General features: G+C 41.5%; 1 protein-coding gene and 1 long non-coding RNA gene across 2 annotated transcripts in view; both read left to right on the plus strand.

Moving 5' to 3' along the window:
• Positions 1–2,076: 2,076 nt before the first annotated feature.
• The window catches only part of TNKS2 (tankyrase 2), a 69,386-nt gene continuing 44,833 nt past the window's right edge, over positions 2,077–26,629 (plus strand). Inside the window, 10 exon segments of the mRNA XM_038409201.2 lie at positions 2,077–2,357; positions 13,710–13,933; positions 14,805–14,900; positions 15,224–15,260; positions 16,038–16,113; positions 17,587–17,681; positions 20,337–20,368; positions 20,371–20,402; positions 25,094–25,280; positions 26,049–26,170. Coding sequence (XP_038265129.1) covers positions 2,155–2,357; positions 13,710–13,933; positions 14,805–14,900; positions 15,224–15,260; positions 16,038–16,113; positions 17,587–17,681; positions 20,337–20,368; positions 20,371–20,402; positions 25,094–25,280; positions 26,049–26,170 — 1,104 coding nt within the window. The 5' untranslated portion in view covers positions 2,077–2,154.
• On the plus strand, positions 2,365–3,842 carry LOC122460924. Its single transcript, XR_006282547.1, has 2 exons — positions 2,365–3,407; positions 3,602–3,842. It is a non-coding gene; the product is annotated as an uncharacterized LOC122460924 (long non-coding RNA).

Consider the following 26,629-nt stretch of genomic DNA (forward strand, 5'->3'; position numbering starts at 1 on the left):
CATCAGCCACACTATCAGAGGCTCGTTCACCTGCGCATCTACCAATGTGATATATGCCATCATGTGCCAGCAATGCCCCTCTGCCATGTACATTGGCCAAACTGGACAGTCTCTACGTAAAAGAATGAATGGACACAAATCAGACGTCAAGAATTATAACATTCAAAAACCAGTTGGAGAACACTTCAATCTCTCTGGTCACTCGATCACAGACCTAAGAGTGGCTATACTTCAACAAAAAAGCTTCAAAAACAGACTCCAACGAGAGACTGCTGAATTGGAATTAATTTGCAAACTGGATACAATTAACTTAGGCTTGAATAGAGACTGGGAATGGATGAGTCATTACACAAAGTAAAACTATTTCCCCATGGTATTTCTCCCTCCCACCCCACCCCCCACTGTTCCTCTGATATTCTTGTTAACTGCTGGAATTAGCCTACCTGCTTGTCACCATGAAAGGTTTTCCTCCTTCCCCCCCCTGCTGTTGGTGATGGCTTATCTTAAGTGATCACTCTCCTTACAGTGTGTATGATAAACCCATTGTTTCATGTTCTCTGTGTGTGTGTATATAAATCTCTCCTCTGTTTTTTCCACCAAATGCATCCGATGAAGTAAGCTGTAGCTCACGAAAGCTTATGCTCTAATAAATTTGTTAGTCTCTAAGGTGCCACAAGTACTCCTTTTCTTTTTGCTGATTTTTAAAATTACGCTTCTGCTGTTTTGCCCACAAATTCCAAGAGAATGGGGGACTGCAGTGTGTGCATGTGACAATCTGGCCTGAAACTCCTGTTTAAATTTCAGCAAAGGTCAGGGTTTGGTTTAATAAAGCTTATTCTTCAAGAAAGCAAAGCCTCATACCTGAAGATGGGAATAGGAGCAGCTCGCCGATGTTTAGGAAGAATTTAGTGAGTGATAGACTGAGGGACTGACCTGCCACAGAGGGCTTGTCACTAATGCATGTGAGCTATTCCAGGTAAACAGTGAAGGCACTTCAGTTTTATCAAGCTATAAACTCCAAGCAAGCAGTGAAGACAAGTCTAGACTCAGCTGGTGCCTTAAAGAGAGACAGATGGCAGTATACAAGCCCCAAGCCCATGAGTTTGACTTCACTTCTTACTTGACTCTACACTCATTCAGCTCTCTCTGATTAAAGGGGCCGTTTTGCCAAGTGATATACAGTCAGTTTGTGATTACTTTTATGGCCTATGGTCTCTTTGGACCTACCAGAAAACTATGGGCAGCATCCACCTAAAAATTAAATACCTGGGCTGCCCTTGACCTCATCTAACCTATGCCTTGGTGCTCTGTGTATAGAATCACTAGGGGATTTAAGAGGAAAGAGGATGTAGTGATTTAGGCAGTAAAATGCAACTAGACCCGCACTTTACTCATCTCAGGGCTTGTACACAACCCCTTCTGTTGCTCAAGGGTGTGAATAAGCCACCCCCTGAGTGAGGTAAGTTACCTCGACCTAAGCACGGTGTGGACAGCGCTATATCCGGGGGAGAGCTTTGCCTGGAGACATCGGTACCCCCTCTGCTGAAGATGGTTTTATGATGTCCACAGGAGCGCTCCAGGCTGCCTTGGAGCAGCCGCTACGCGGCCGCCTGGCACCACGGGCAGACTGCCTTGTCCTGAGCCATGACACCGCTGCGCCACCACAGCCCCGCCGGGCTGGTGCTGCGGGCTCCCCGAGGGCCATCGCTATTTCGTCAGAAGCGAAGGCCCGCCCACCACCTGCCCTGAGGTGCCGCGGCACTAGTGCGCCGGGAGCGGTCCCTCACCTCACCGCCGGGCTCTCACACGGACTCGGCCCCGCCCCCTGCCTAGACCGCCACGGACTCCGAGTCTCTGCGCTGCGCTCAGGCGCTGGGTGAGTTTCGCCTCGCGCACGCAGCAATACGCATGCTCCGGCGTTTAGTCTGGCGGCGGCTGTCCTTTCTGCGCATGCTCTATGTGGCGCGCACCCAGCCCCTCCCCCAAGGCGGACGCACGCGCAGCGTGTCTGGCTCAGGCTGCTGGAGCTGCCGGGGGGGGGGGGATGTCTGGCCGGGTTCGCTTCCTCCTGTAGCGACGCGTGTCGGGAGCCGGGGCCATGGCGGGGGGCGGCCTGTGACAGACGCTCGAAACGCTGCCGGGAAGGGGAGCGCCATGGCCGGGCGGCGGGGCGCGGGCGGGGTGGCCCCCTTGGCGGAGGCGCCGGGCTACGGGCCCGCGGCGGAGCCGGCCCGGGAGCTGTTCGAGGCCTGCAGGAACGGGGACGTGGAGCGGGTTAAGCGGCTGGTGCGGCCCGAGAACGTGAACGGCAGGGACACGGCGGGCAGGAAGTCCAGCCCCCTGCACTTCGCCGCAGGTACCGGGCGCCCGTCTGCTCTGGCCGGGCCGGCGACTCCCGCCCGGGCCTGTGCGGGAGCGAGCCCGCGCCCGGCTGTGCCACGCAGCTGGCCCGAGCCGCCTGGTGACTGCCCAAAGCGCGAATCCGGGAGCCTGGCCCCGTCGGCTCCGCTAGCGGCCGGCGTTGGGGGCTCCGGGCTCTGCACAGCGTGTCTCCGCAAAAGGGGCTGTCTGTGCTTCAGGGACGTGAGTTGGGGGGTTGCCCACCCCCCGTTCAGTTGTGCACACGCCAGCCTGGCGATCCGCCCTGCTTGCCGGGCGCCAAACACCCAGGTGGTGATGGTCAGAGTCCCAAGTGCCATAGAGGTTGGGGCCTGCCCAGCTGAACGGAAGACGGTGGCCGCTGACTGGCTGGTATGGCTTTCTGGCTAAGGTGCTGGATCAGGCCTCAGGCGATCTGAGGTCAGGTGTTGGCTGTGTTTCCAAACTTCCTGTTTGACAAGTCCTTTCTTTCACTCTTGGGAGCTGCGTTGATTCCCCTCCTGGAAAATTGGAGTATTAATGCTTTCTGCTCTACAGAAATGTTAGGAGATACTTTATGTCCTACGGTGAGTAGGGTATTTAAGTATCTGGACTGAGAGATGAGAATAATTAGCTTAGCTCATGTTGATTTTAAAACTGCCCTCTGTTACTAGGACCTGTCAGACAATGTAAGTACCACACTTTTTGTTGTTTTTGTTAAAAGAAAAGGAGTACTTGTGGCACCTTAGAGACTAACAAATTTATTTGAGCATAAGCTTTTGTGAGCTACAGCTCACTTCATCAGATGTTGTTGTTGTCACTTGTAAATGAGCATTGCTTGGATTCAATGCTTTTGGATGCCTAAATAACCATGACATCACAAAGTAGTCATTGCAGCTGGCCAGGAGATTGTGCCCTATCGCTTCAGGCACAGACCTAATTGTAGCTGTCTAAACACTTTAAGCTTGTATATTGCAACTCATTTCTAGGGATAAATACTCAGGATGGAAATAGTACAAAATCAGCAGCCCATTGTTTGCCAAACATAGGTAATTATGACAGGTTTCAGAGTAGCAGCCGTGTTAGTCTGTATTCGCAAAAAGAAAAGGAGTACTTGTGGCACCTTAGAGACTAACAAATTTATTTGAGCATAAGCTTTCGTGAGCTATGCATCCGATGAAGTGAACTGTAGCTCACGAAAGCTTATGCTCAAATAAAATTGTTAGTCTCTAAGGTGCCGTAGGTCATTATGAACATGTAGCCTTGCTGCTCCGCTCTGCTCGGATTCCCCATTGAAGAGAGTCCTGCTGAAGGTGTGACTTCTCATATTCAAAGGCCTTCGTTGGGTTGGCCCTAATTACCTAAAAGCCTCTTGCAAGATAGCTGTGTTCCACTGAAACTGTGAAATAGTTTACTATTTAAGGGAAGCTTATGAACACATAAGACAACTCTATTAAACTATGGAACTCCTCATGCTTTCAAAACCTAAGTACCAAACTAATTTCTTTCAATAAGATTTTTACACACAGCACACCTTCAGTTGATTCATAAACTCAAATTCTTTTGTTAGCCAGTTAAGCTATTTCTACTATAGGCTTGGGAGTTAGAAGGTAATCTATTTTTAATTACTGAAGGGATGCTCACATTATAGTCCCTATAAATCCTAGATAAGAATAACCCTACTTAGTTTTGTCCAGTGGAACTTTAAAGACTCTGAATAACCTTAAATTAATCACACTTAGATTAAATTCCCAATAGAATGAGACAGGTGGTGTATGCCACTAGGTAGCAGAGATGTTGGGAGAGGCCGTTTGTTCCACATTCCTCCCTTTGGTTCCTGAACACAGGAGGATTACAAGGCAGTTACTGATGTCTTCCCTCCCAGAACTGCAGGATCTTTCTGGTGGAGAGACCTACCTGTCAATCTCTCTTGAGAAGATATAGCAGTGTTTCTCAAACTGTTATACTGGTGATCTCTTTCACATAGCAAACCTCTGAATGTGACTCCTCTTATAAATTAAAAATACTTTTTTATATATTTAACACCATTATAAATGCTGGCGGCAAAGCAAGGTTTGCGGTGGAGGCTGACCGCTTGTGGACCCCCCATGTAATAACCTGTGATCCCCTGTGGGGTCCTGACCCCAAGTTTGAGAACCCTGGACTTATAGCCTTCCATTGAATGGAACTTTTCCACTGTGAACCTAACTCTAGTAAATGAAAAAGAGTAATGTGATTGGTAGCAAACTCGTGTTTGGGGTTGGTTTTTTTTTTTTGTTCCATTATTCAGGGTGTGAATAATAAGGGCTGCTCTCTCTGTCTTCTGTCTCTGGAGAATTACTGGACTACTGAAGATAGAAGTAACCTACCAGGAAGTGGTAATAAAGGCTCTGCTGTAGTTTTGCACAGCAGAACCTCTGTTAAGAAGGTTGGGTGTGCACACTTTTGTATTAATGCTTGTGCTAGGCAACCTTTTTTATTTGGTTTAGTTCAGTTCTGGAGAAGTGTACTTATCCTGTAGGTTGTTGCTTTGCAACAGAGATGATGGCACTATACCAGGGAATGTGTGTTTCTTTTTCCCTTGTATTGTCACTCTGGCTTAGACTGTAAATAAATGCAGCCTCTCTCTCGCATTCCTTAAATAATGGATTTCTGTTCTTCCTCATGGTCTAACTGAAAAGGGTTGAGAGAACTGGCTGTTCTTATGCATGTGCTGCTATCTGGAAACAATGAAGCAGCGGATCTTGGTGGAGATTAATCTTGATGTTTCTTAACTCCATTGCACACATAAGATGAACCTGGCGCAGTTAAGTTGTATTGAAGCTTAAGTCAAGAGTGTCACTCTCTGCACAAAGTAGGCATGTAATCAAGTCCAATTAGCAAAAGTTAGGGGCATGTGTAAGGCTAGATCTATGCTACAGAAGCACAGCTATGGCCATAGTGTTGACACACATTAAGTTGATGAAAGGGTTTTTCTGTCACTCTAGTTAATCCTCTTGTCTAAGAGGAGGTGACGCGTCTCAGGAGGTATGACTTTTTCATTCCCCTGAGCATTGTCAGCCTAAATTCTAGGTGTAGACCGGTCCTAGGATGATGATCTGCAGGCAGGCAACACTTTGTCGTGGAGCATAACAACTAGAAAATGCCACAAATTCAAGGGATTTGTAGTAGCCAGAATGCCCTTCCTAGGAGCTAAACATTCAAGTTTAAAAACAAACAAACAAACAAAACAGAAGATATGAGGAACAGATATACTTAGTTTGTAAACTCTTTGGAGCAGGGATTGTCCCTCACATCTATGTTTGTACAGCAACTAGTAAGTGGGGTCCTGGTCTGTGACTACAGCTCCTAGGCAATGAAGTATACAAATAACTTGCAGGGAAATTAACCCAATGCCAAGAGGACACAGGAGCCTCTCCTAGTGACTATACATAAATACTGTTAGAATTGATGAGAAGCAAGAGAATACGGATATAAATCAGTTTCAAATCCTGAGGAAAGTCCAGGAAGTCAGTCAAGTAAAAGTCTAAATAAGACCTATCACAGAAGTAGACAGAGGAAGATCCTCAGCTATCATCACTAGCTGTATGATTGCTTGAATAAATACATAGACGTGTACCTCTCCTAGACAGCAGAAAGATGTACTTAATCTGGTATAAAGGCTCTATTTAGTTATAAATCAGCATGCTTTAATGCAGTGATTCTCAAACTTTTATACTGGTGATCCCTTTCACATAGCAAGCTTCAGTGCGGACCCCCTCCCCCTTATAAATTAAAAACACTTTAAAGTATATTTAACAGCATTATAAATGCTGGAGGCAAAATGGGGTTTGGGGTGGAGGCTGACAGCTTGTGACACACCCCCATGTAATTACCTTGTGACCCCCAGTTTGAGAATCCCTGCTTTAATGGTTATATCAACCAATGATGATGCACCTCTCTAGAAAATAAAGGAAGTACAAATTGGAAAGTTGATTTAACTTTAAGTTTTCCCACATGGTGATTTAAATCCTCATTTAAAAATCAATCTACTCTGCTCACTAGGGTTTTTGGTTTCTCCATAAAAAAAAAAAACTTGTGCCTCTTCTGTAGAGAGAAAGATAATTCTGAAGTGCCTAAAGGACCTTCATAGGCATCAATCGCATCCTGTAAGATTTAGTTCTATGAGTAGGATATGCATGAGCAAGTGCCCTAAGTCATCTTAGCTTCTTGAAAAGAGAGAACCGTCAAAACTTCAAAAAATGGACAAGATTTCCAGTGCTGGTGCATTTTCAATTAGAGAAATAGTTAAGATGTAGCCAGCATTGGACTAACACCATTACAAAACTGCTTTATATAAATTTAGGATTGTGTTAGTGCAAGATTACATTAAACCAGGCTTGCATAATTGTCACATGCCAGTTTATGCATAATTTGCTTGTCCACTCCATGGACAAAAATTGATATTTTACTTAAAAATATTACTTGCCCTACATGAGCAGACAAGTGGAATTTTGCAGTGCTTTGTTAAATTGGCTACATTTTTTGCTTTCCAGCAGCTTAATCAGAACGTAAAGCCTCACCTAAGTGTTTATTTAAAAAAAAAAAAATCTGTTCATGCTTCACTTTTGTTCAGATATGTATAATTGTATTAGGGATCACTGAATATAGAAGTGGTGAACTTCCTGAAATTGTAGCTGTGCAAAGTCACTAAATTTTCCCCCAGTGTACAATTTCAGAATTAAACTATACTTATACTTATGGGGGACATTCAGATTGTTTTGAGCCAATGAATGGGGAGACAGTGAAAACTTTAAATTGGTAAGAAATCTACTTGCCTTCAGTCGGGATCTTCCGTGTGTAATGTTGACCGTTACAGACTTGAATAGGTTGTCTGTTGGAAGGTTTCTGGTAGATGGAAGATTTACGTTTTCTCACCCCCTCCCCCCCACCCCACCCCGAATGATAAGTAATAAAAGCTTGTGGTTGGTTCTTTTTCTCTGCTTGGAAAATGGACTAACTAGAGAAATGAGACATTGGCTCTTCAAGAGACCTATATTCTATATCTTTAAAACAAAACGAAAACCAACCCGAAAACCTAAATTTTTGCTGCAGCAAAATTTGGTCAGTGAATTAGAATACAGAACCCAGTTTGCTTCCAAACCAAGAAAGTGCAAGTACAAGTATGTTAAAAATAGGCTAAGTGCCAGCATATTCATAACTAATTTTTCTATTTGTTTAATGTTTATACACAATTTACTTTAACATTTTTTCTTATGAAACTTAAATATAGGTACTCTACAGTAAAAAAACAAAACAAAAACCTAGCCTCTTTCCAACATAAATGTTTTTTGAAGGAAGCTGCTGCTGTTGAGGTTTTAAGTTTCCTTCCAGAAACTTCATCCTTCCATTATCACTTTTTAAAATAGTTGTGTATCCATATTGCAGTTTAGCCATCTGTTCCCCCCACTCGTGGCTGGACTACAAGAACATTTTTGCTTCACAGCCTTTAAGCTAACTGGATCTTTTCCTCAGAAAATTGAGAGGCTCATGGTTTTAGATTCAGAGATCCCAGCTTTAAACACTGCTGCTGCTGACATGTTCAGAGGTGTTGCAGTATACTTGGAAGCTCATAAGAATTTTCATACCAAATCGAGTAATAGTTAATGTACTCTGGTATACTATTTCTTCCTTATTCCAGGAAGTTAAGACTTGACTAAACACAAAAGTTGTACTTTATTAACTACACTGATATAGTGAAAAATGGTAAAACATGCCCCTCCTTTCCCCCACCCCCATGCACTCCCCAGGGGGGTTTCGGTTATACGGATATAAAGGTGCCTTATACCAGTAGCTATTCCTGTACAGAAAGAGAAAGAAACTGTACTATTATAAGATGCTGTTATACTGGCATAACTGCATCCATGCTGGGAGTTGTACCTGATCATAATTGTTCAGTTTAAAAAAAAATACCCCTAACCAAAATAGTTATACCATTATAAAAGCTAATGTGTACACCCTGCTTTAATGGTTGGGTTATGCTTTTAAGGATGCGGTTTTGACTTGGCAAGCCAGTCAGTTGACCACCTGTTATTTGTCCAGTCAAACATGGTCAGTTATTTCAGCAGGAACGCTTTAATGTAGGCAGCAGCCTGGGCCTACCTTTTTGATTGCGTCATAGTGCCATCGGTTAGCAAGCCTACTTAAGTGTCAATCGTCCATTTTATTTCATGCTAATGCTATTGGTTAGGGAAAGAGGTGAACTAATAGAAAGATGAGCATTTTGATTGTCTGGAATCTTCAAGGAAAACATTGTGTGAAGATCTTTATTTGTATACTAAGGCACTGGAGTACATGGTGGTTTGCAAAGCACATTAAACAAGACAAAAGATATAGTCTCTGCCCCAAATATCTTACAATCTAAATTTACTAGACAAACATACAGAAGTTAACTCAGAAAGGAGTGAGGTAGGTATAGGACTGTTCAGTTATTAAACCACCTCCCCCAGCACAAGGAGCAAAGAGGCACAGCCATTAAAGGGCTTGTCTACACTGGCAATTTACAGCGCTGCAACTTTCACTCTCCGGGGTATGAAAAACACACACCCCTGAGCTCTGCAAGTTTCAGTGCTGTAAAGTGCCAGTGTAGACAGTGCACGAGCACTGGGAGCCACACCCCTTGCAGACGTAGTAGTTTTTTTTTTTTTTTTTTTTGGTTTTGTTTTTTTAGAGTGCTGGGAGACCTCTCTCCCAGTGCTGGGCCGTGACCACACAAGCCACGTTAAAGTGCTGCCATGGCAGTGCTTTAGCATTGCCAGTGTAGACTATCCCTAAGCCTCTCTTAACAAAAATCAGTTTAAGAAAACCCCCAACACCTTTCTGATCTTCAGCAAAGCTAAACAATATACATTAAAAGCTCATGTAAATAAGCACTCATTCCTCCCCCTCAAAAAAATCCCCTTCACATACCTCCAGCTATGCCATGTTGATCCTATGAAAAAATTCTGTGCTGAAGGAGATGTGACATTGCATTTCTTTAGAGGCTGCTACTCCCTTCCTGTTCTGATTCTCCTGCTGCTTTTGAGTCCATTGTGTTTGCTGCAGGAAGAAGGGGCTGCCCTCCCTCTGAGAATCTGTAAGGATATGTCAGTGAGACTTGTGTTGGAGGGGCTCACACTAGTGTGTTAAAAAATAACTATTGATGTTGTGGTACCAGCAAAGACTTGGGCTATCTACCCCAGCTTTAGCCTACCCTGTCCTCCAGGTCTGAGCCCAGGTGTCTAGCCCAAGTCCCAGCTAGAGTTGCAGTGTTCATACACCTGGCAGGCACAATCCCCATTAGCCTATAAGTCAGTCTACCAGCATGTCTTCACCTTAAGGGTCTTTGGAGGGAGGGGGCGGCATGCCTGAAGACATTATTATTGTCTTAAATATTCTGGAACAGCAGTAGTTAGAAATAGAACTGAATGGGTACTGTTTGATTTAAGTACAAGAGATATTTTTTAATCGAGAGAAGCATTTTAGAAATAGTGATGCATTTATAATTGTGACGACAGAGTCAGGAAAAGCCAAAATCATTTTTATGAACTTTTTTTTATGAGGGGTGAAAATGAAAAAAATTTTAAAGTTGAGTGCAAGTTTTGTTGTTCTGAGTATGTAACATGTAGACAGAATACAGAAACACTTCCTGAATTCTTGTGATGTGTCCAGCCACTGTTAAAGAGATTATTGCGGTCACTTTTGGGGGGGCGGGGAGGAGACATTTTTCTCCTGTGCATTCTCTTTCTACGTAGTCTTCAACAGCAGAATTATGAAGCATGGAGCCTTTTGATGAAGAGATACGAGTGACAGTGAAAGTAAAGCTAATTCCATTTCTTCACCTTCTAATAAGAATTTTTCTACTTTAGCAGCTTCAGAACTCCTACTCATGGAAAGTCTTCAGATGTTCATCAAATTGATAAAGAGGTTTTTGGATAGAACTGATCATGACCAGAAAATGACCTTGACTGTGTGTTTGGATGTATTTATGTCATGAGATCACCATTTCATGTAGTTGAAAATCCTCATATGCTAGAATTTTTTTTATAGGTTGCATCCAATTTACAAAGTACCAGATATTTGCAGGAAGTCTTTTGAATGTCAAAGAAGGCAACTTGAAAAAGAGTTGTTCATATTGTGCAAGCTCCTCACATGTGTCTAGTGTTTGATGGATGGAGTAATATTTGCAATGAGTGAGTCATCAACTTCGTAGTGACAAGTCAGCAACCAGTGTTTTACTCATTCCAATGCACAACTGGAGCATCACCACATTTCTCAACATATTGCTGACCAGTTTAAAAAAAAATACATTGGGTCCACAAAATATTTTGGTTGTGACCAACAGCATGGATAATATGAAGCTGCTTGGGCTTTGTGAAAATTAATATCCACACCTTCTGTGTTACATATGTGCTGCACATAAGATGCAACTTTTCACTGGTGATGTTGAAAATCTGTCAGCTTTCTCATCATACGCCAAAAGAGAAGAGCATCATCAGATTTTTCAAAATCAAATGCCCAGCAGCCATTCTATAGCATAATTTAGTACAGCTCTGTTTCATCTGAGTATGACAAGGCTTACTCAATATAATGGACATCTTCTATTAAATGTCTGTGTTCTTCAAATAGGTAAGAAGGCTCTTCAACAGCTGCTGTTGAAGGAGTAGAAGAGTAATCTTTACTGACATTCTTGACAATATTTTTGGATGCAAAACTCAATTTATTTCACTGCTTTAAGCCATAGCCACTCAAAATATGGAAAATGATCTGCATTGTCTGATGCCAAGAAAGCGTACCTGAACATTAACTTATTTGTGAGAATACTGAATACAGTCCACTTACAAAAGCTCAAGAGAAAACAAATGTAAAAGAATATCATAGAAAAAAATCAAGTGATCACTCCTGCCTGTATTGCTGCCTGCCTTCTTGAACCACGCTTCCTGGGCCAGGACTTTTCTGATGATGAATTTGATTAATCTCGTGACCTCAGTGGCTGTTGCAAATTTCAAAGGATATATAAACAGTTTGGATGGAGGTAGCAAATTATAAAGCAAGAAGCAGCCAGTTTAGTCCTAAAACAATGGAGTAAAATCCCAGCAGTTGAATCAGAACAGGTTGCTTCTTCGTCATGGTGGTAAGGGTTGTGTCGTCCTTGCACTCTAGCTACAGTGGCAGAAATTCTTTTAGTACTTCTGTGTACTACTACATGTGTGGAATGAAATGGATAGGTTTGAGGAGAAATTTTCAAAAACAAGAAATAGAGTGAAGACCTCCAGTGGGAAGCTAGTGAGCATGTATCACAGTTTAAGATTAGAGAAGAAAATGGCAGATGAAGAGTTGACTCAGTAATTGTCAGACTAAGGCAATACTGCTGTGTTTTGACAGATATAGATGAAGCAGATGATGGAAGCAAGAGGTTTGAGGAGTTGGCCTGTTACCTACCTAGCATAGGTGCATTTAAAAATGACTCTCCTTTTATAGTTTTATTTCTAATTTCATATTTCTTTTGTAACCGTTGAGTCTGGAATAACATACACATCTAATTGCTAAAAGGTAGTAATTCATTTTTTTAGAGCTTCATTTGATTGTTTTTGCATTTTTCTGAGTTAAAATAACTCAGTAAAGTAACTTTTTTTGTAATTAGGCATAAGTATGAATCTAAGGCAGTGATCACCAACCTGTAAATCGTAATCAACTGGTTGATCCTGGAGCCTCTGCCAGTCTATCACAATCTCTGGCCACTAAAAGTCTGGTGGTGCAGAGGGGCTAAGGCAGGCTCCCTGCCTGCTCTGGCCCTGTACTGCTCCCGGAAGTGGCCAGCATGCCCTTGAGGTCACGGGGGAGGGGAGTGGAGGGGTGGGACGGGGCGGGGCAGGGCAGGGCAGGGGTCTCCATGTGCTGTTCTTGCCTGTAAGGACAGCCCTCGCAGCTCCCATTGCCTGGGAATGGGGAATGCAGGGAATGGGGGAACTGCAGCCAATGGGAGCTGCGGGGGCAGTGCTTGCAGAGAGAGACAGCACGTGGAGCCACGTGGCCCCACCCTCCCTAGCATGATGATCACTTCCAGGAGTGGCATGGGGCCAGGGCAGGCAGGCAGTCTACCTTAGCCCTGCTGCGCCACCGCCTGACGTAAGCGCTTCCCAGCACGAGCCCACACCCCTCCTGCACCCATACTCCCTCCCAGAGCTTGTATCCTTCACCCCAACCCCCTGCCCCAGCCTGGTGAAAGTGAGTGAGAGTGGGGGAGAGTGAGCGATGGTGGGTGGATGGAGAGGGCAGGGCAGAGCCTCAGGGAAGGGGAGGGGTAGATCCTGGGTTGCATTTAAATTTTAAAATGATCTTGTGCATGAAAAGATTGGAGACCATGATCTAAGGCTATGCTACTGGAGACCATAACATTATATTCTTTTTTGTTACTATTCTATTAAATTAGTTCTGTAAAATATAACCATATTTTACATCATTTGGCAATGTTTGGCTGGTCGGTTGAGTAGTTATTTCTTGACCAGTCAAAAGCCCAACCCTAAAGAAGTATATATATTCTTTATATATTTCTGATTCTCTGGTGACTGTGAATGTTCTTATTATTCATTGGCCAAGTGAAGCAAGGTCTAATATGCAGCTCAATAGTGTGTGTGTAAATTGAAACACCAGAAAAGCCTTAATCACTGGAAAACCATGGCACCCAGACTGTCTGGGTGCTGCACGCAGAGGAAATCAGTCTGCTTGCACCTCTCAGAGGTAGCAGCTTAACTACTTGCTGCATGGAGATCATGGTCTGTAGTCTGGGCTCTACCAAGAACGAGAGCCTTAGAGAGTGTTTTTGGGGGGGAAGCAGGGACTGGAGTGGAGAGTCCACACTGGGGCTTGTAATGATATAATTGTAGTTGTGTGTATAAACAAGGTCTTAGTGACTTGCCCACGCTCACAGAGGAAGTCTGTAGTAGAGCAGGGAATTTAACCTAGTTTTCCGGAGTGCTAGGGGCACCTTAAGCATTCACCCATCTTTCCTCCCTATGCTTGTCAATGTCCTGCACTAATGTTACCTGATATTTTCAGGTTATTACTGTTTGTTCTAGCATTCTGACCAAGACAGCTGTAGTTAGACTATATACATGTAGGTATAGTATCAGTATACTCTTTAGCATTACATGTAGGGTTTTTAATTTTAATTTGTTGGTTTCAATAAAAGTATTGCTGGAGCAGAGAACTCAGTTGTGGTTTCTTCTATAGCAGTTTCCTTATTTAAGTGTCTTGTTTTCTAATTTAATCCTTGGCCTTTCTGATCTTTCAATGCCTAGTGGTTTAATACAGAGTCATCTTTTGTTTTAGGTTTTTGGTCGGAAGGATGTAGTTGAATATTTGCTTCACAGTGGTGCCAATGTCCATGCACGAGATGATGGTGGTCTCATTCCTCTTCATAATGCCTGCTCTTTCGGTCACGCTGAAGTTGTCAATCTTCTTTTGCGTCATGGTGCAGATCCTAATGCGCGGGATAATTGGAACTATACTCCTCTTCATGAAGCTGCCATTAAGGGCAAGATTGATGTCTGCATAGGTAACTTAATCAGATTTCCCCCTCAACTGACTTGTGTGAGATTAAAACCCTGCAAAGCCCAGTTCTTTTTAAAAAAAACAAAAACAAACCAATCTCTGCTCATCACTAAATTCTAGTTTGTCAGGTTCACTCTCACGGAAACGAAAAATTTACTATGAGCGGAAACTTGACATATAAAAATCTGTTGACACATATTACATGTTGCAGAAATGCAAAAATCCCCCTTCTACCTTATATGGTTCTCAGGTGGCGAGAGAGGTGGGGGCAGGGGAAAAGTAGTCATGTAAAGTAGGTTTATTTTAGGAGTAGTATTTTGACTACTAAGTGGTCTTTCTCTCTTCCCACACTCTGTCTTAGACCCATCTATCCTGCCCTGCTGCTGGTCTCCATAACACATGGAAGCAACAGGAACTTTAACATAATGACTTAGTTCTGGTGTTTTGTGCCTCCCCCCTTCTCCCCCCAAGTTAGAGGCATCAGTCTTCACGAAAGCCAACAGATTTAATTGAATTTGTGTTTTAACTAGGTAGTTATGAGAGCTGTGAAGAGTATTAAACAGTTAAAGTGGTCAAGAAGTTAAATACAAGTTTGAGCTCTTATCTTCCAGTTGTCTTGTCCAATTTGCCAGAAGCAATTTTGGTAAGTTTACTGTGGCATAAGAGCATGTCTGACATTTCAGGGATATTAGTTATGATTAGTTAATCAGAGCCAAATTAGGTGGCCTCAACATATGTAGGGTTTGGACAAGGGAATCAAGAGACTCTCCAACTGGGCCATTCTGTTGATAGGTCTTGGTGGGATGACAAGCCATATTTCAAAAGCCCAATTTCTATCATCGTTGTTTCACATAAGAGACTTTGCTATTTTATAGTACTGCTGCAGCATGGTGCTGAACCAGCCATCCGTAATACAGATGGAAGGACAGCTTTGGATTTGGCAGACCCATCTGCCAAAGCGGTGCTGACTGGTAAGTGGTGTCTTTTTAAATCAGTAACTGATAGATTATGGCTACCAGTGCTCCTATTTCAAAGTAATATGCTGTTCTGGATTTTTCTTAAATACTAGTTTAATTTCTATTTATTTGTGGCCAGACCCCAAGTATAGGTGACAGAACCTATCAGAATTTCAAGTGCATAAAGTGCTAATTGTTTTAAAGAGGGGAAACAGCTGGAGACTGCTCTCTAAATACTGAAAGAGGAGGATAAGCAGAAAACTTTAGATCATAAAAGCTTTTATTCATGGATTGTTTGCTTTTGATAGGTAAAGAAATAATTTTCTCTTCACTTTCAGGTGAATACAAGAAGGATGAACTCTTAGAAAGTGCCAGGTATGTATTAAATGTAGAAAACAATTTGCATATGGCGTTATTTTCAGAATAACCCACTTTTTAATAACGCATACAAATTAACTTTGATTGCTTTCTGAGTACATACTAGGCCTTGGGCAGTCATTTTTTGGGTGAAATTAATAAAACAATTATGGCACCCTTACCTCAGGACCTTGTCCTAATGGAGTCCCAGCGTCTAGCTCAGGGCTTCTTTTCACTCTCCCCAGCTTCGGACTGTTCTGCCCTGTCCAGGGTTCTGTAGTTCCATCAGCCACCACACTCCTACAGCTCCAGAAAGGAACCAAACACCCTCTGCCCCTGGAGCTGTTCTTATACAAGGCTGCATCCCACAGAGCCACTCTAGGCAGCTTGGAGGACCCTCTACACTGCCTTTTTTGGGGGCAGGGTGTGGCAGGGCTACGAGGCCTCCAGCAGGGGTCCTCAGAGGGTCTGGTGTACCCCCATCACAGGCTCTACTTACAGTGCAGAACCATAGGGTTACTTGTTAGGCAGTGTTGATGAAAATAGCCAATTAATATTAGACAAGATGTGATGCACAGTAGCTACTGGCTTGTAATATGTCAATGTTCATATTGTATAATTTGAAATCCTTTGTAGAAGATATTTTTAGTAGGTTTGAAACATCCCAAATAGCTGTTTTGTTGATTCTGCTATTTGTGCAACACTGTAAATAGTGAAAGCAACTAAAGTTGTTTTTATGTGCAGTATCAATTGGCCAAAATGTCCCATGTTTGTTTAAACAATCTTTTTTTCTAGGGGTGGTAATGAAGAAAAGATGATGGCTCTTCTTACACCATTAAATGTCAACTGTCATGCAAGTGATGGCAGAAAGGTATTTTAGCTCAAAGCCACATTTAAAAACATTTTGTTTTGAAATGTTAACATTTAGATTTAATTCTTTATATTTAAAATTACCATTTGAGACAGATTTGTGGTATGTCATATTCAACTTGTACTTAAAAAATTGTGTGTGAAGACAATGTACCTATGTGGCAACTGTCAGATACTTTTCTTCTTTGCTTAAAAATAGCTATATCCACCACTTTTTGCATTTGTCTTCTGGATCAAGGAGTAGTGGCAGAACAGCTTTCTTATGCTGACTGACCTTCTCTGCAGCTGTGCTGATGTCAGTTACAACAAAAGCTTTCCCTCTTTGATCCTAATAGTTGCCAAGTGAGTTGAAGATGCTCTTCTTTTGCACCTCCTCATCCTGTGTCCCCAAGACGTGGCACTGGCTCTGACATTACTCTTCTTACAGTAGAGTTTATGCTACGTTTACAGGGTCTGGACTCATTGCTGGCAGGATAAGGGTATCTTGACTAAAAATGCCAAAATTCCCATCCAAAATTTTTTGAAATTTCTTCAGTTTGAGCCCATAGCTTTCCTGAAGGTTTAAGTCGCTATCTATGGCCCTGTCATGGTTTCCATTAGATATTTGCATGGGCTCATTCCCTTAAGTTTCTATGTTTTCCCCAAGCCAGTTTCTTACATGTTACACCCTGCAGTTGGATATTTGAAGCTCTCTAAAGCTTTTAAGTGTCCGAGCATCAGTACTACTACTTCCCCCACCCTGTGGAGCATGAATCTGGTCCAACTGTGCAATCCCCTCAAGTTGATGAACCTATCCACCTCCTGAAAGAAGAAAAGATCTCTGTGCAAATCCTGTTGCTTCAGGCCTTTTGCTGGGTACTCCTCACTAAACACTCCCGTGCCTACTGACTGGACAGATCATAGAGCAGTCGTCTGTGTAGGGAGTTCAGGATAAGAGGATAAGGTGAAGTTTTTCTGTTTGTTCTGCATATAGTCACACTCTTCTCTCCAGCACAGTTAACCGTCACTGTGGCTTATTTTTAAATGTAACTTGTTACTTGGTGAAGAGAACTGTTCATAATCTGGCACTATATGCTGGTAACAGCCAAGACACAGAGGGAGCCTATGGGGGAGGGCTTTGGCACATATATGGAGGGATTAAACTGGGAGGAAGTGGGAGCTGACTGCAGAGCCCAAAAATCTGTCATTGTGGTTGTCGTTTGCCTGAATGTATTAGTGGTGAGTAAAGCCTTGCAATGTGTATTGATGGTAACTAAATCACAGGGGAAAAAAAAAGTGAGCAGGTAGGAAAAAAATGTCCTTTGTACAAATACTTATTAAATAACTGTTCAAACATTTTCTCTCTACTGATGGTACAAATATTTTGAGGACTCAGATAACTTTATTAGTTGTATTCCTTTTACATTTCACAATGTTTGATTAGTTAATAATTGACTTCAATTTGATTCAGTCTAAATTCATTCCATCTTTCCAGTCAACTCCATTACACTTAGCAGCTGGGTATAACCGGGTTAAGATTGTGCAGCTGTTACTACAGCATGGAGCTGATGTACATGCCAAGGATAAAGGGTGAGTTGTCTTTCACTTGTGTTTAGAATGTATCAATAATGCACTTTTACGTGTAATAAAGAATTCTAATGTTAAAAAAAAAAAAATTGACCTGGAACAAATACCAGAAAACTCAAAGTTGGGGCAGATGTACCATCTCTAACTTTATAATTGTGACGTTCTAATTTTTTGGTCACAACCTTATGAGAAACCTGCGAAGCAATAAAACTAATACCGAACCATTCATAAAACATATTCATTCTAAGAGATGAACTGCCCGCCTGTATATGTCCAAAAGACTTTAAAAGGCTTACATTTTTAAAAAATGCTTTCATACCATACCTATCAAAATTCAGTACACATCTGTGGTTAGTTCAGTTTTCATTTTCCTTTGAAGACCCCTTTCATTTTGAAAATGGTTTTCTGATTGGATTCCCATGATTTCTCATTTTAAAAGGTTGTACTCAAAAGAATAAACATCATTTTTGTTTCCCAAACACTGAATTTGGATAATATATTACTCCTGAGAGCATTCTGCACCAAAAAATAAAAAATTCTATACACAGTATTTTAAAAATCTGCAAAATTCTATGAGTTTTATTTGTCAATAAATAAATGCAGAGGCTCCAGCATGGCAGTGGGGAGCACAGCCACTGGCTGCACAAAGATGGAGGATCACCCTGCAGCACTCCCACCTCCAGAACACGGACAAAGCAGTGAGGCTGTACCTGACACAGCACAAGGCGTGGGCCTGCCCCAGAAATACCCTAGGGCCATGCACCTCTGCGCCAGGTCCACCAGGTGTGGGGCAGATAGGCTCAACCAGGCAGGATCCGAGTGTGGGGGATCCACATGTGGGGTGAGAGGATTCTGTGTGGGACAATCTGGGTGCAGGTAGCTCAGTGGGGGGTCTAGGTGTGGGGAGACCTGGATGCACAGATTCTCATTTTGAGGGGGTTCCAGGTGCAGGGGCAATGGGACTCTGCAGGAGCTTCCAGGTGAAGGTTGTTGGGGCTCCATGGAGGGGTCTGGGTGTAGGGATCTCAGCGAGGGGGATCTTGGTGCTGGTGGAGTGGGGGTCTGAGTGCAGCTAATTGTTGGTCAGTGGTTTGGGGGTCTGGATGTGGGGGCTCAGGTTGTACAGAGATTGGGGCATCAGGATGGGAGTTTGAATCCAGAGAGCTCAGTGGGTGGTGGTCTGGGAGCAGGAATGGGGGTCTGGAAGCAGGGGGTCTGGGGCAGAGGGCTCCAGATGCAGGGGTTGAGGTTCAGTGGGGTGGGGTTCGGGTATAGAGGGCTAGGGGGCTTTCTGGATGTACCAGGTAAGGCTTGGCAGGGGTGTCTGTGTATGGCAGGTCCGGATGCACAGGAGTTGGGTGGATGGGGGAGCAGCTTCCTGTACAGTGACCCCTCCCCCCACAGCTGAGGAGTGATGGGGGCAGGAAGCAGTGGAGGATGCTGAGCTTCCTGCAGCTAGCGGAGGTTTCTGGGGGTGGGTCTGACAGCCCCAGCCACTCCTTGTAGGGGAAGAGAAACTCCTGTCCTCTCCTGTCTCCAGCCCAGCCAGGACTAGCAGCTGATCTCCAGCCCCCAGTGATTTACCTCTCCTCCGGGTGCCTGAAACTTGTACCTGCGCTGCTAGGGAGTGGTGCTCCTGCAGCTTCCCCTTGCTTCCCTGTCAGAAAGATCTTTTTTCTGCAGGGAAGCAAAGAAATCTGCGCGGGACATGAATTCCACCACACAGTGGCACAGAATCCTGTAGGAATAATATATTTCTAAGCATTCACTTAGCATATAAGGAACTTTTGCTATTGTTAAGTTTAGAAATGCTAATTGAAACATGGTAAGTTCATACAAATTTACAGAAAATATTTAGTCTCTAGAAACCTTTTTAAAACATCATGATAAATAGGCTGAAATTATAGAAAATAGAATATTAAGTCTTTACTCCCAACATATCACTTCAGGATGGATAGAACAGCTGCCAGTTCAAAGGGTTGCAAGGCCCTTGTAAACGTGAAACCTTTGTCAGTCCATTGCTACCCTTGCAATGATATTGAGTCTCCTGGCTGTCTAAATTACACTAGGTGCCTCTCCAGCCACCAGAACAAGATCAGATTCAGGAGGGAGCAGAGGTGGCTTAAACCATCTTAGTTTTCCCTCCCTGTGGAGGCAATGTCTATACTGTGTTCTTAGATGTATAGTACAGAATCTTGCTCAGTGATATTAACACTAAACCAATCAGACTTCTTTAGCATGCTAAAGAAAAGAGATTGTGCAACAAAACTTTTTAGGGATAAAGGAAAAATTACTGTCTTCCTTGAAATAAGTTCTCCCAATACAGGGCTTTCCACTTAGTGTAATTACTGTTTTAATTTAATAAAATCTCTGGAACCAAGTCACTTACAACAAATACAATGCAATTTCCATGTGATTATGGAATTCATTATGCAATTTATTTTGAGTATGTTAAGCAGACATTGATTTCAATAACTTTGGAGGTTGTCTCATATCTCTGTTCTCCCCATCACTTTTCAGTGGATAGCTGGGTTTTTAATTTTTAGAATTGATAGAATGCTACATAGTATTGTTTGTAATTTACTGAGTTTACATACTTCTAACCCAAGCATATATAACATGTTCTCTTCCCTCCCCCCCCCCCCCCCAACTGCTTAGAGATTTGGTGCCACTTCACAATGCCTGTTCCTATGTCATTATGAAGTAACAGAACTTCTAGTAAAGGTTGGTATTTAATTTCATTCCTCTTTCAAACTGGGTGAAATTCTTCTATTGTGAATTTTTTCTGGTTTTTGAGTGTCATTTATCTTCTTGTATTTAAAATCATTTAAAAAGACAGTCACGGTTGGTAGGTTAATTTGATATATGTACACTAACTCACTCTTCCACCCAGAATAAGTTAGAAGCATGCCCTATAAAGCTTGCTATAGAAATGCACTGCCACTTTAAAACTTGAACTGTTCGTATCAAGATGGAGTTGCAGTGGAAGTCAGCATTTGGAAATACATTTTACTTTCAAGTTATGGAGGTGTCATGATGGTTTGTAAGATTAGTATAGGGGTAGAATTGTTAGGGTTTTAAAATATGTAGAAATACCGACCCAATAGTTCTAGCACTCCAGATGTAACAAAGATTTAGCAAAGCTTTTTTAAAAATTGTTATCTAAAGAGATGATTTGTAGCCTTGTTCCAGCTCTCTACAAATTAAGGCTCCAATCCTGAACTGTTTGCATGCAGGCACAACAATGCATATCTGTGGAGTCCCACTGAAGCCACTGGGGCTCTGCATTGACACAGCAGCGTGCACACAAAATTTGCAGAATTGGGGTCTTGAAAAGAGTAACGTTCATCCGTCTCAGACACATTTATTAATAATAAATGAAATGACATTGTCAGTTCACTTGCAAAATATTTGACTTAATGTAAATATTTATTGTTTATAATAGTCTCTGAGCCTGGAAAATATTCCCTCAGAGCCTTAAACTAGATATGTTCAATAATTATCAATCAGATGGAGGAGAAAGGGAAGAAAAAGAAAAAAATACATAGGAAAAATGATTAACCTTACTACTTCTGTATATATATTCTGTATATACTCCAGACATAACATTTAAACAATTAGCAATCTTTACAAATTTTATTGTATCTAAAGATTATAAAAATTAGTGAATTAAATGTTGAGAGATGGCTCTACATTTGCAATAGTTCTGACATTTTGAACTTTTTCCTAACTTCAGCCACTGATTAGTTTACAGGGTTATTAAAAACATCCTTTTGGTCTCCAATTCAGTGGTGCAGAGTTGGGGCTCTAACTACAAAATTCTTACTACCCCTTGTGTATTATCTGCTTGCATGGAAACTCTGTCCTTACAAACACACTTTCTCTCCCTGCCGTCCTCTTTTGTACCCTATATTGAATGTTTATAGGCACTTCCTGTTTCTTCAGTAAAATGAGAGAAGAGCGTCTAGAAGTGCTGGCAAGACACTTCTGCGCATGCACACACAAACCTCTCTCTTCCAGGAGAAAGCGGAGCATGAGGGGCCATGAAAAATTCAAGTTATAGTTGAGATTGCAAATATTCAGTTAATGCTGAACCCCTGAAAAAGTCATCAGTCTCATGTGGAAATGAACAGTACCACCTTCACTCTGACCCTGTGTCATTGCTCACAAACCACTCCGCCCCGCCCCCTCTCCCACCGCCCAACTAGGAGATAAGTGTATCTAGTTTCATTGCATGAGTGTCTCAGAATATCAAGGTGGCATGGTATTTACCAGAGGTGGCTTTTTACCAGTAAAATTGGGGTTTTTGCACCCCCGGAAAAACTAATTAGTCCCAATTTAAGGCATTTTCTGTTTTAAAAACTGCTTCATAATTGCACGTAATTTTAACTAAGTTGCGGTTAATAAGGTAGGGTTGTACAAATAAAAAGTAAATTGCAGTAGGTGTCATGTAATTATAATACTGAACATCGAATGTCTGTCTACATTTTGGTTTTGGTATTTTCTCAAGGAAGTTATACATGTCATGATTCATATTTCAGTTTTCATGTTATATAATATTGAAAACATTTGATTATATGAAACAAGTCATGCAGAGTTGTAGCCTTGAAGCATTAAGCAATCAGAAGCATGCAGAATTGCAGACTACCAATTCAGGTCCATTTGATCATGCTGCATTTTGTAGCAGAAGACCCACTTTGATATGGTGAATAGATGGAACCTAATCCTCAATTTTGAATGGATGTACCCAAAGTTTGAAAAAAATTTGTTCTGTGCTTGCTGAAACTTGCAGGACACTGATACAATTATTTTTCTCAGTTTCCCAGTTTAAACTAAGTTTTAGATAGTATTTACCAGTGCCCTGTCCTAAACCATTTTTTCCCAGGAAATAGTCAGCCTTGCCAAAACTTGAAGTGGTTTAACTGGATTATCTTACTCTCATTGTTAGGCTTATCATCATAAATTGTAAACTGAAACATTTAAATTGCATTCAGTAGTTCAAAATACACTTATGCAGGTATGCACCAGTGTTTACATTATAGCAAAACTTTCTTGCCGCCTTTAAGAACGTAATTAGACCACTATGAAAAGATAGGTTTCCACACCTTTTCCGGAATACACCATTTGGTGTATCAGATGTGGTGTTGTATTGTGAGACTTAACATGGATGCTTGTATCTGGGCATACAAACTTTTTAAGAACCAAACCAATACGTAGGGTCATACCAGATGGTGGTGGTAATGCTTGCATAATACAGTAGAACCCCAGCGTTTCAAACACCAGAGTTATGAACTGATCAGTCAACCACACACCTTATTGGAACTGAAAGTATTCAATCAGACATCAGCAGAGACTTAAAAAAAGCAAATATAGTATAGTATTGTGTTAAATGTAAACTACTAAAATAATAAAGGGAAAGCAGCATTTTTCTTCATACTAAAGTTTCAAAGCTGTATGAAGTCAGTGTTCACTTGTAAACTTTTGAAAGAACAACCATAACGTTTTATTCAGAGTTACAAACAACCTCCATTCTCAAGGCGTTTGTAACTGAGGTTCTACTGTATATACATGTTAAAAAAAAAACAAAACCAAAAAAACAGAAATTTCAAAAATTCCTTGACTTCATAGGCAGGCAATATAAAGAGAATTTTTGAAGTGTTCTTATAAAAAATTACATTGAAATGTCTCTATCTTAGACACAGATGTTGAGGTTCTGCATAATGGAAGGCATAGGCATGGCATCAGATTTAAGGCTTATTGGATGACTAAAAACTGCGTTTGCATGTTTAAAGATTTTTAGGTTTAACCTTAACTTGGCACTTAAAGGATTTTTTTTAAAACAATATTTTAAATATTTTTTCCCCTTAAGTAACTGATAACTATTTAAAACCTTAATTTAGCTTAGATTTTTACTGGAGTTTATTTTATAGTGTAAAATTGCAGGTAAGTATAGAAGTATGTACAGAAATGACTAAATTTTTAGGAGAGAAATATGTAACTCAAGAAGATACAAAATACAGACTCTTTTGTCCTGGGCATGTCGCAACTGTATTTCTATCCGAAACTACTACATTTTGAGTGATTTGTGGGGGAATGAATATACAACTCATTTTGAAATATGTGTGTTTTAAAATTAGTAAAAAGTTCAAACTATTGAGTAAGAATTTCTTGCTGTGTTAGCAGATTTATGTTGCTTGACAATTTGTAACAAAGGAAGTGCTTCTCAGCATTTTAAGGCAGTGACAGGATGAGGATTAGTGTTGCAATAAACTTGTTACCTTTTTTGTTACATAACAAAATACTATCTTCAAAAAAGAAAATATGTGACTCTTAGAGTAAATATAAGTTGCCTTAAAGCAACTGAGTTTCTAAACATTTTCTTGTGTTCACAGACTGATTTATCATTTTGTCAAAAACTGTCAACTTCCTCTTGGGAAATGGTAGCTGTTACTTAGGCTAAAGAACCATTCAGTTATGTAGAGAATAATGATGGAAGGATGATAATATAGTGGTGATCATAGTGAGAGGAAAGATGATTCAGTGGCTAGAGCTAGCCTAGAGTTTGGGAGACCTAGGCTCAATTCTTTGCTCCGACTCTGGCTTTCTTTGTGACTTTGTGCACATCACTTAAGGCTTGTGTACACTTAAAATGCTACAGTGGCATAGTTGCACTGCTGCAGCGCTTCAGTGTAGATCAGGGGTTGGCAACCTTTGGCATGCGGCCCATCAGGGTAATCCACTGGCGGGTTGTGGGAAGTGTTTAGGTTGACCATCTGCAGGCACGGCCCCCCTCAGCTCCTAGTGGCCACGGTTCCCCATTCCAAGCCACTGGGGGGGGAGGGCCGTGCCTGTGGACAGTCAACCTAAACACAGTGTCTTGCGGCTGGCCAGCAGATTATTCTGATGGGGCGCATGCCGAAGTTTGTCGACCTCTGGTGTAGACACTGCCTATGCCAGCTGGAGGGATTCTGTTGTCATAGGTAATTCACCTCCCCAAGAGGTGATTTCTTCTGTCGACCTAGCGCTGTCTGCACTGGGATTTAGGTCATCCTAACTGTGCCACTCAGGTTTGGATTTTTCATATCCCTGAGTGATGTCATTATGCTGACCTAATTTTCTAGTGTAGACTAGGCCTCTAATTTCTTTGAACCTCACTTCCCCATCTATAAAATGGGGATATTAATACTGCCCTACGTCACAGGTGTGTTGTAAGGATAAATTCATTAAATATTATGAGGCACTCTGATAGTATGGTAATGGGGACTGTAAAAGGACTTACAATAGATATTTCTGAAAAAATATCTTGGAAACTGTGCATATATATAGTTATATATTTATCTTGCTGGTCTGCTTTGTTGCAATTAATAATTGCAATTTTTCTTTAATAGTCTGCTTTGTTTTTGTAACTTTCCCAGCGTGGAGCATGTGTGAATGCTATGGATCTGTGGCAGTTCACTCCTCTGCATGAAGCAGCTTCTAAGAACAGGGTGGAAGTGTGTTCTCTCTTGTTAAGTTATGGTGCTGATCCAACACTGTTGAACTGTCACAATAAAAGCACCATTGATTTAGCCCCAACTTCTCAATTAAAAGAACGATTGGCATGTGAGTATAAAGTGAATGTGAAAATGAATAGGATAGATGGCATTTCATAGCTCATCTCCAGTTGATCAGTTGTTTTTCTTTGTAATATGTGCCTTAAGTTTCATAAACAGTATCACACAGATATTAAGTTTGGAAGAAAGTGTTTACATTTTGCAAACAACTGTGTAATGCCTGCCTGAAGATTGTATTATCCTAAAACATGAAATAGTCTCAAATATATACAACTAACGGGCCTTTTTGAACCTAGATTTAAAACTGATTTTAGTTACTATTGAACAGTCTTGTGGCTGTAATGGCTTGTGTAGATTTTTCTTTCCTAGAATCCTGTTTTCTTCCTGCTGCTTCCCCACTTCTCCCTATGATCTTTCAAAAAACGTATTCCCAGCAACACCATTTTTGTCTTCAGCAAAGATCATTTGAACAAAAAAACCCACCAGCATAATTACTTAGAACTCTGAATACATTTGTTCTGAAGATGAAATGCTATCACTTTCTCTCCACTTCTGAAGTGGAGAATTGAGACATGATTTCTGTCTGGCATAGCTAAGGAAACCTCATGCTCAGCCTGTGCATGGACAAAGTAGCAATTTTCTGGAGTACATAGAGTGCTGGGCTACATCCATATAATGAGCCTGTGTACAGTAAATTACTAGAAATGGCTTTCTAAGTTCTCTACCATGCACTGAGAGGAGCATTTCCCCTACTAGAAGCAAACAATCCCTTTAATACTTTCCAGACCAGATTAAGAATACAATCTTTCTTTTCTAGATGAATTCAAAGGTCACTCCTTGCTACAGGCGGCACGAGAATCAGATGTAGCTCGCCTCAAAAAATACCTTTCTTTGGAAACAGTGAATTTCAAGCATCCTCAAACTCATGAAACAGCATTGGTAATATTTCAGATGTATTAGTGATTTAAGATGTGGTGGCTAAACTATATACGTTGGGCAATGCTTTAAAACAGACAAATTCCAATTTCTGAGAACCTGTCATTGATAAAGACTGACAAGTCAACTGTAGTGTATAATAAGTTAACACATGTAAAGTATCCGTTGTAATTTAAACTTTTCACATTCCTTTCAAGTCTTGCAGGATAATTCACTGCTACCATATCAGTGAAAGGTTGTAACCAATTTGTCTATTTTCTCTAGGTCATCTCTACCACTGTCATCTGTCTCAATCCACTGAATACTTGAGTTTCTAAGTTTTCTTCTACATATATTAGCTTGCATTTTTTTCAGGTTGAACCACACTTACTGTCTGCTCCTATTTCTAATCTCTTCAAATGGCTTTTGTAGTTCTGTCCTTGTAGGTGTTTGTTTCACTTTTCAGTGTAATTTCATATGAAT

Source organism: Dermochelys coriacea, chromosome 7, assembly GCF_009764565.3.
Source record: "Dermochelys coriacea isolate rDerCor1 chromosome 7, rDerCor1.pri.v4, whole genome shotgun sequence".
NCBI classification, from domain to species: Eukaryota; Metazoa; Chordata; order Testudines; family Dermochelyidae; genus Dermochelys; species Dermochelys coriacea.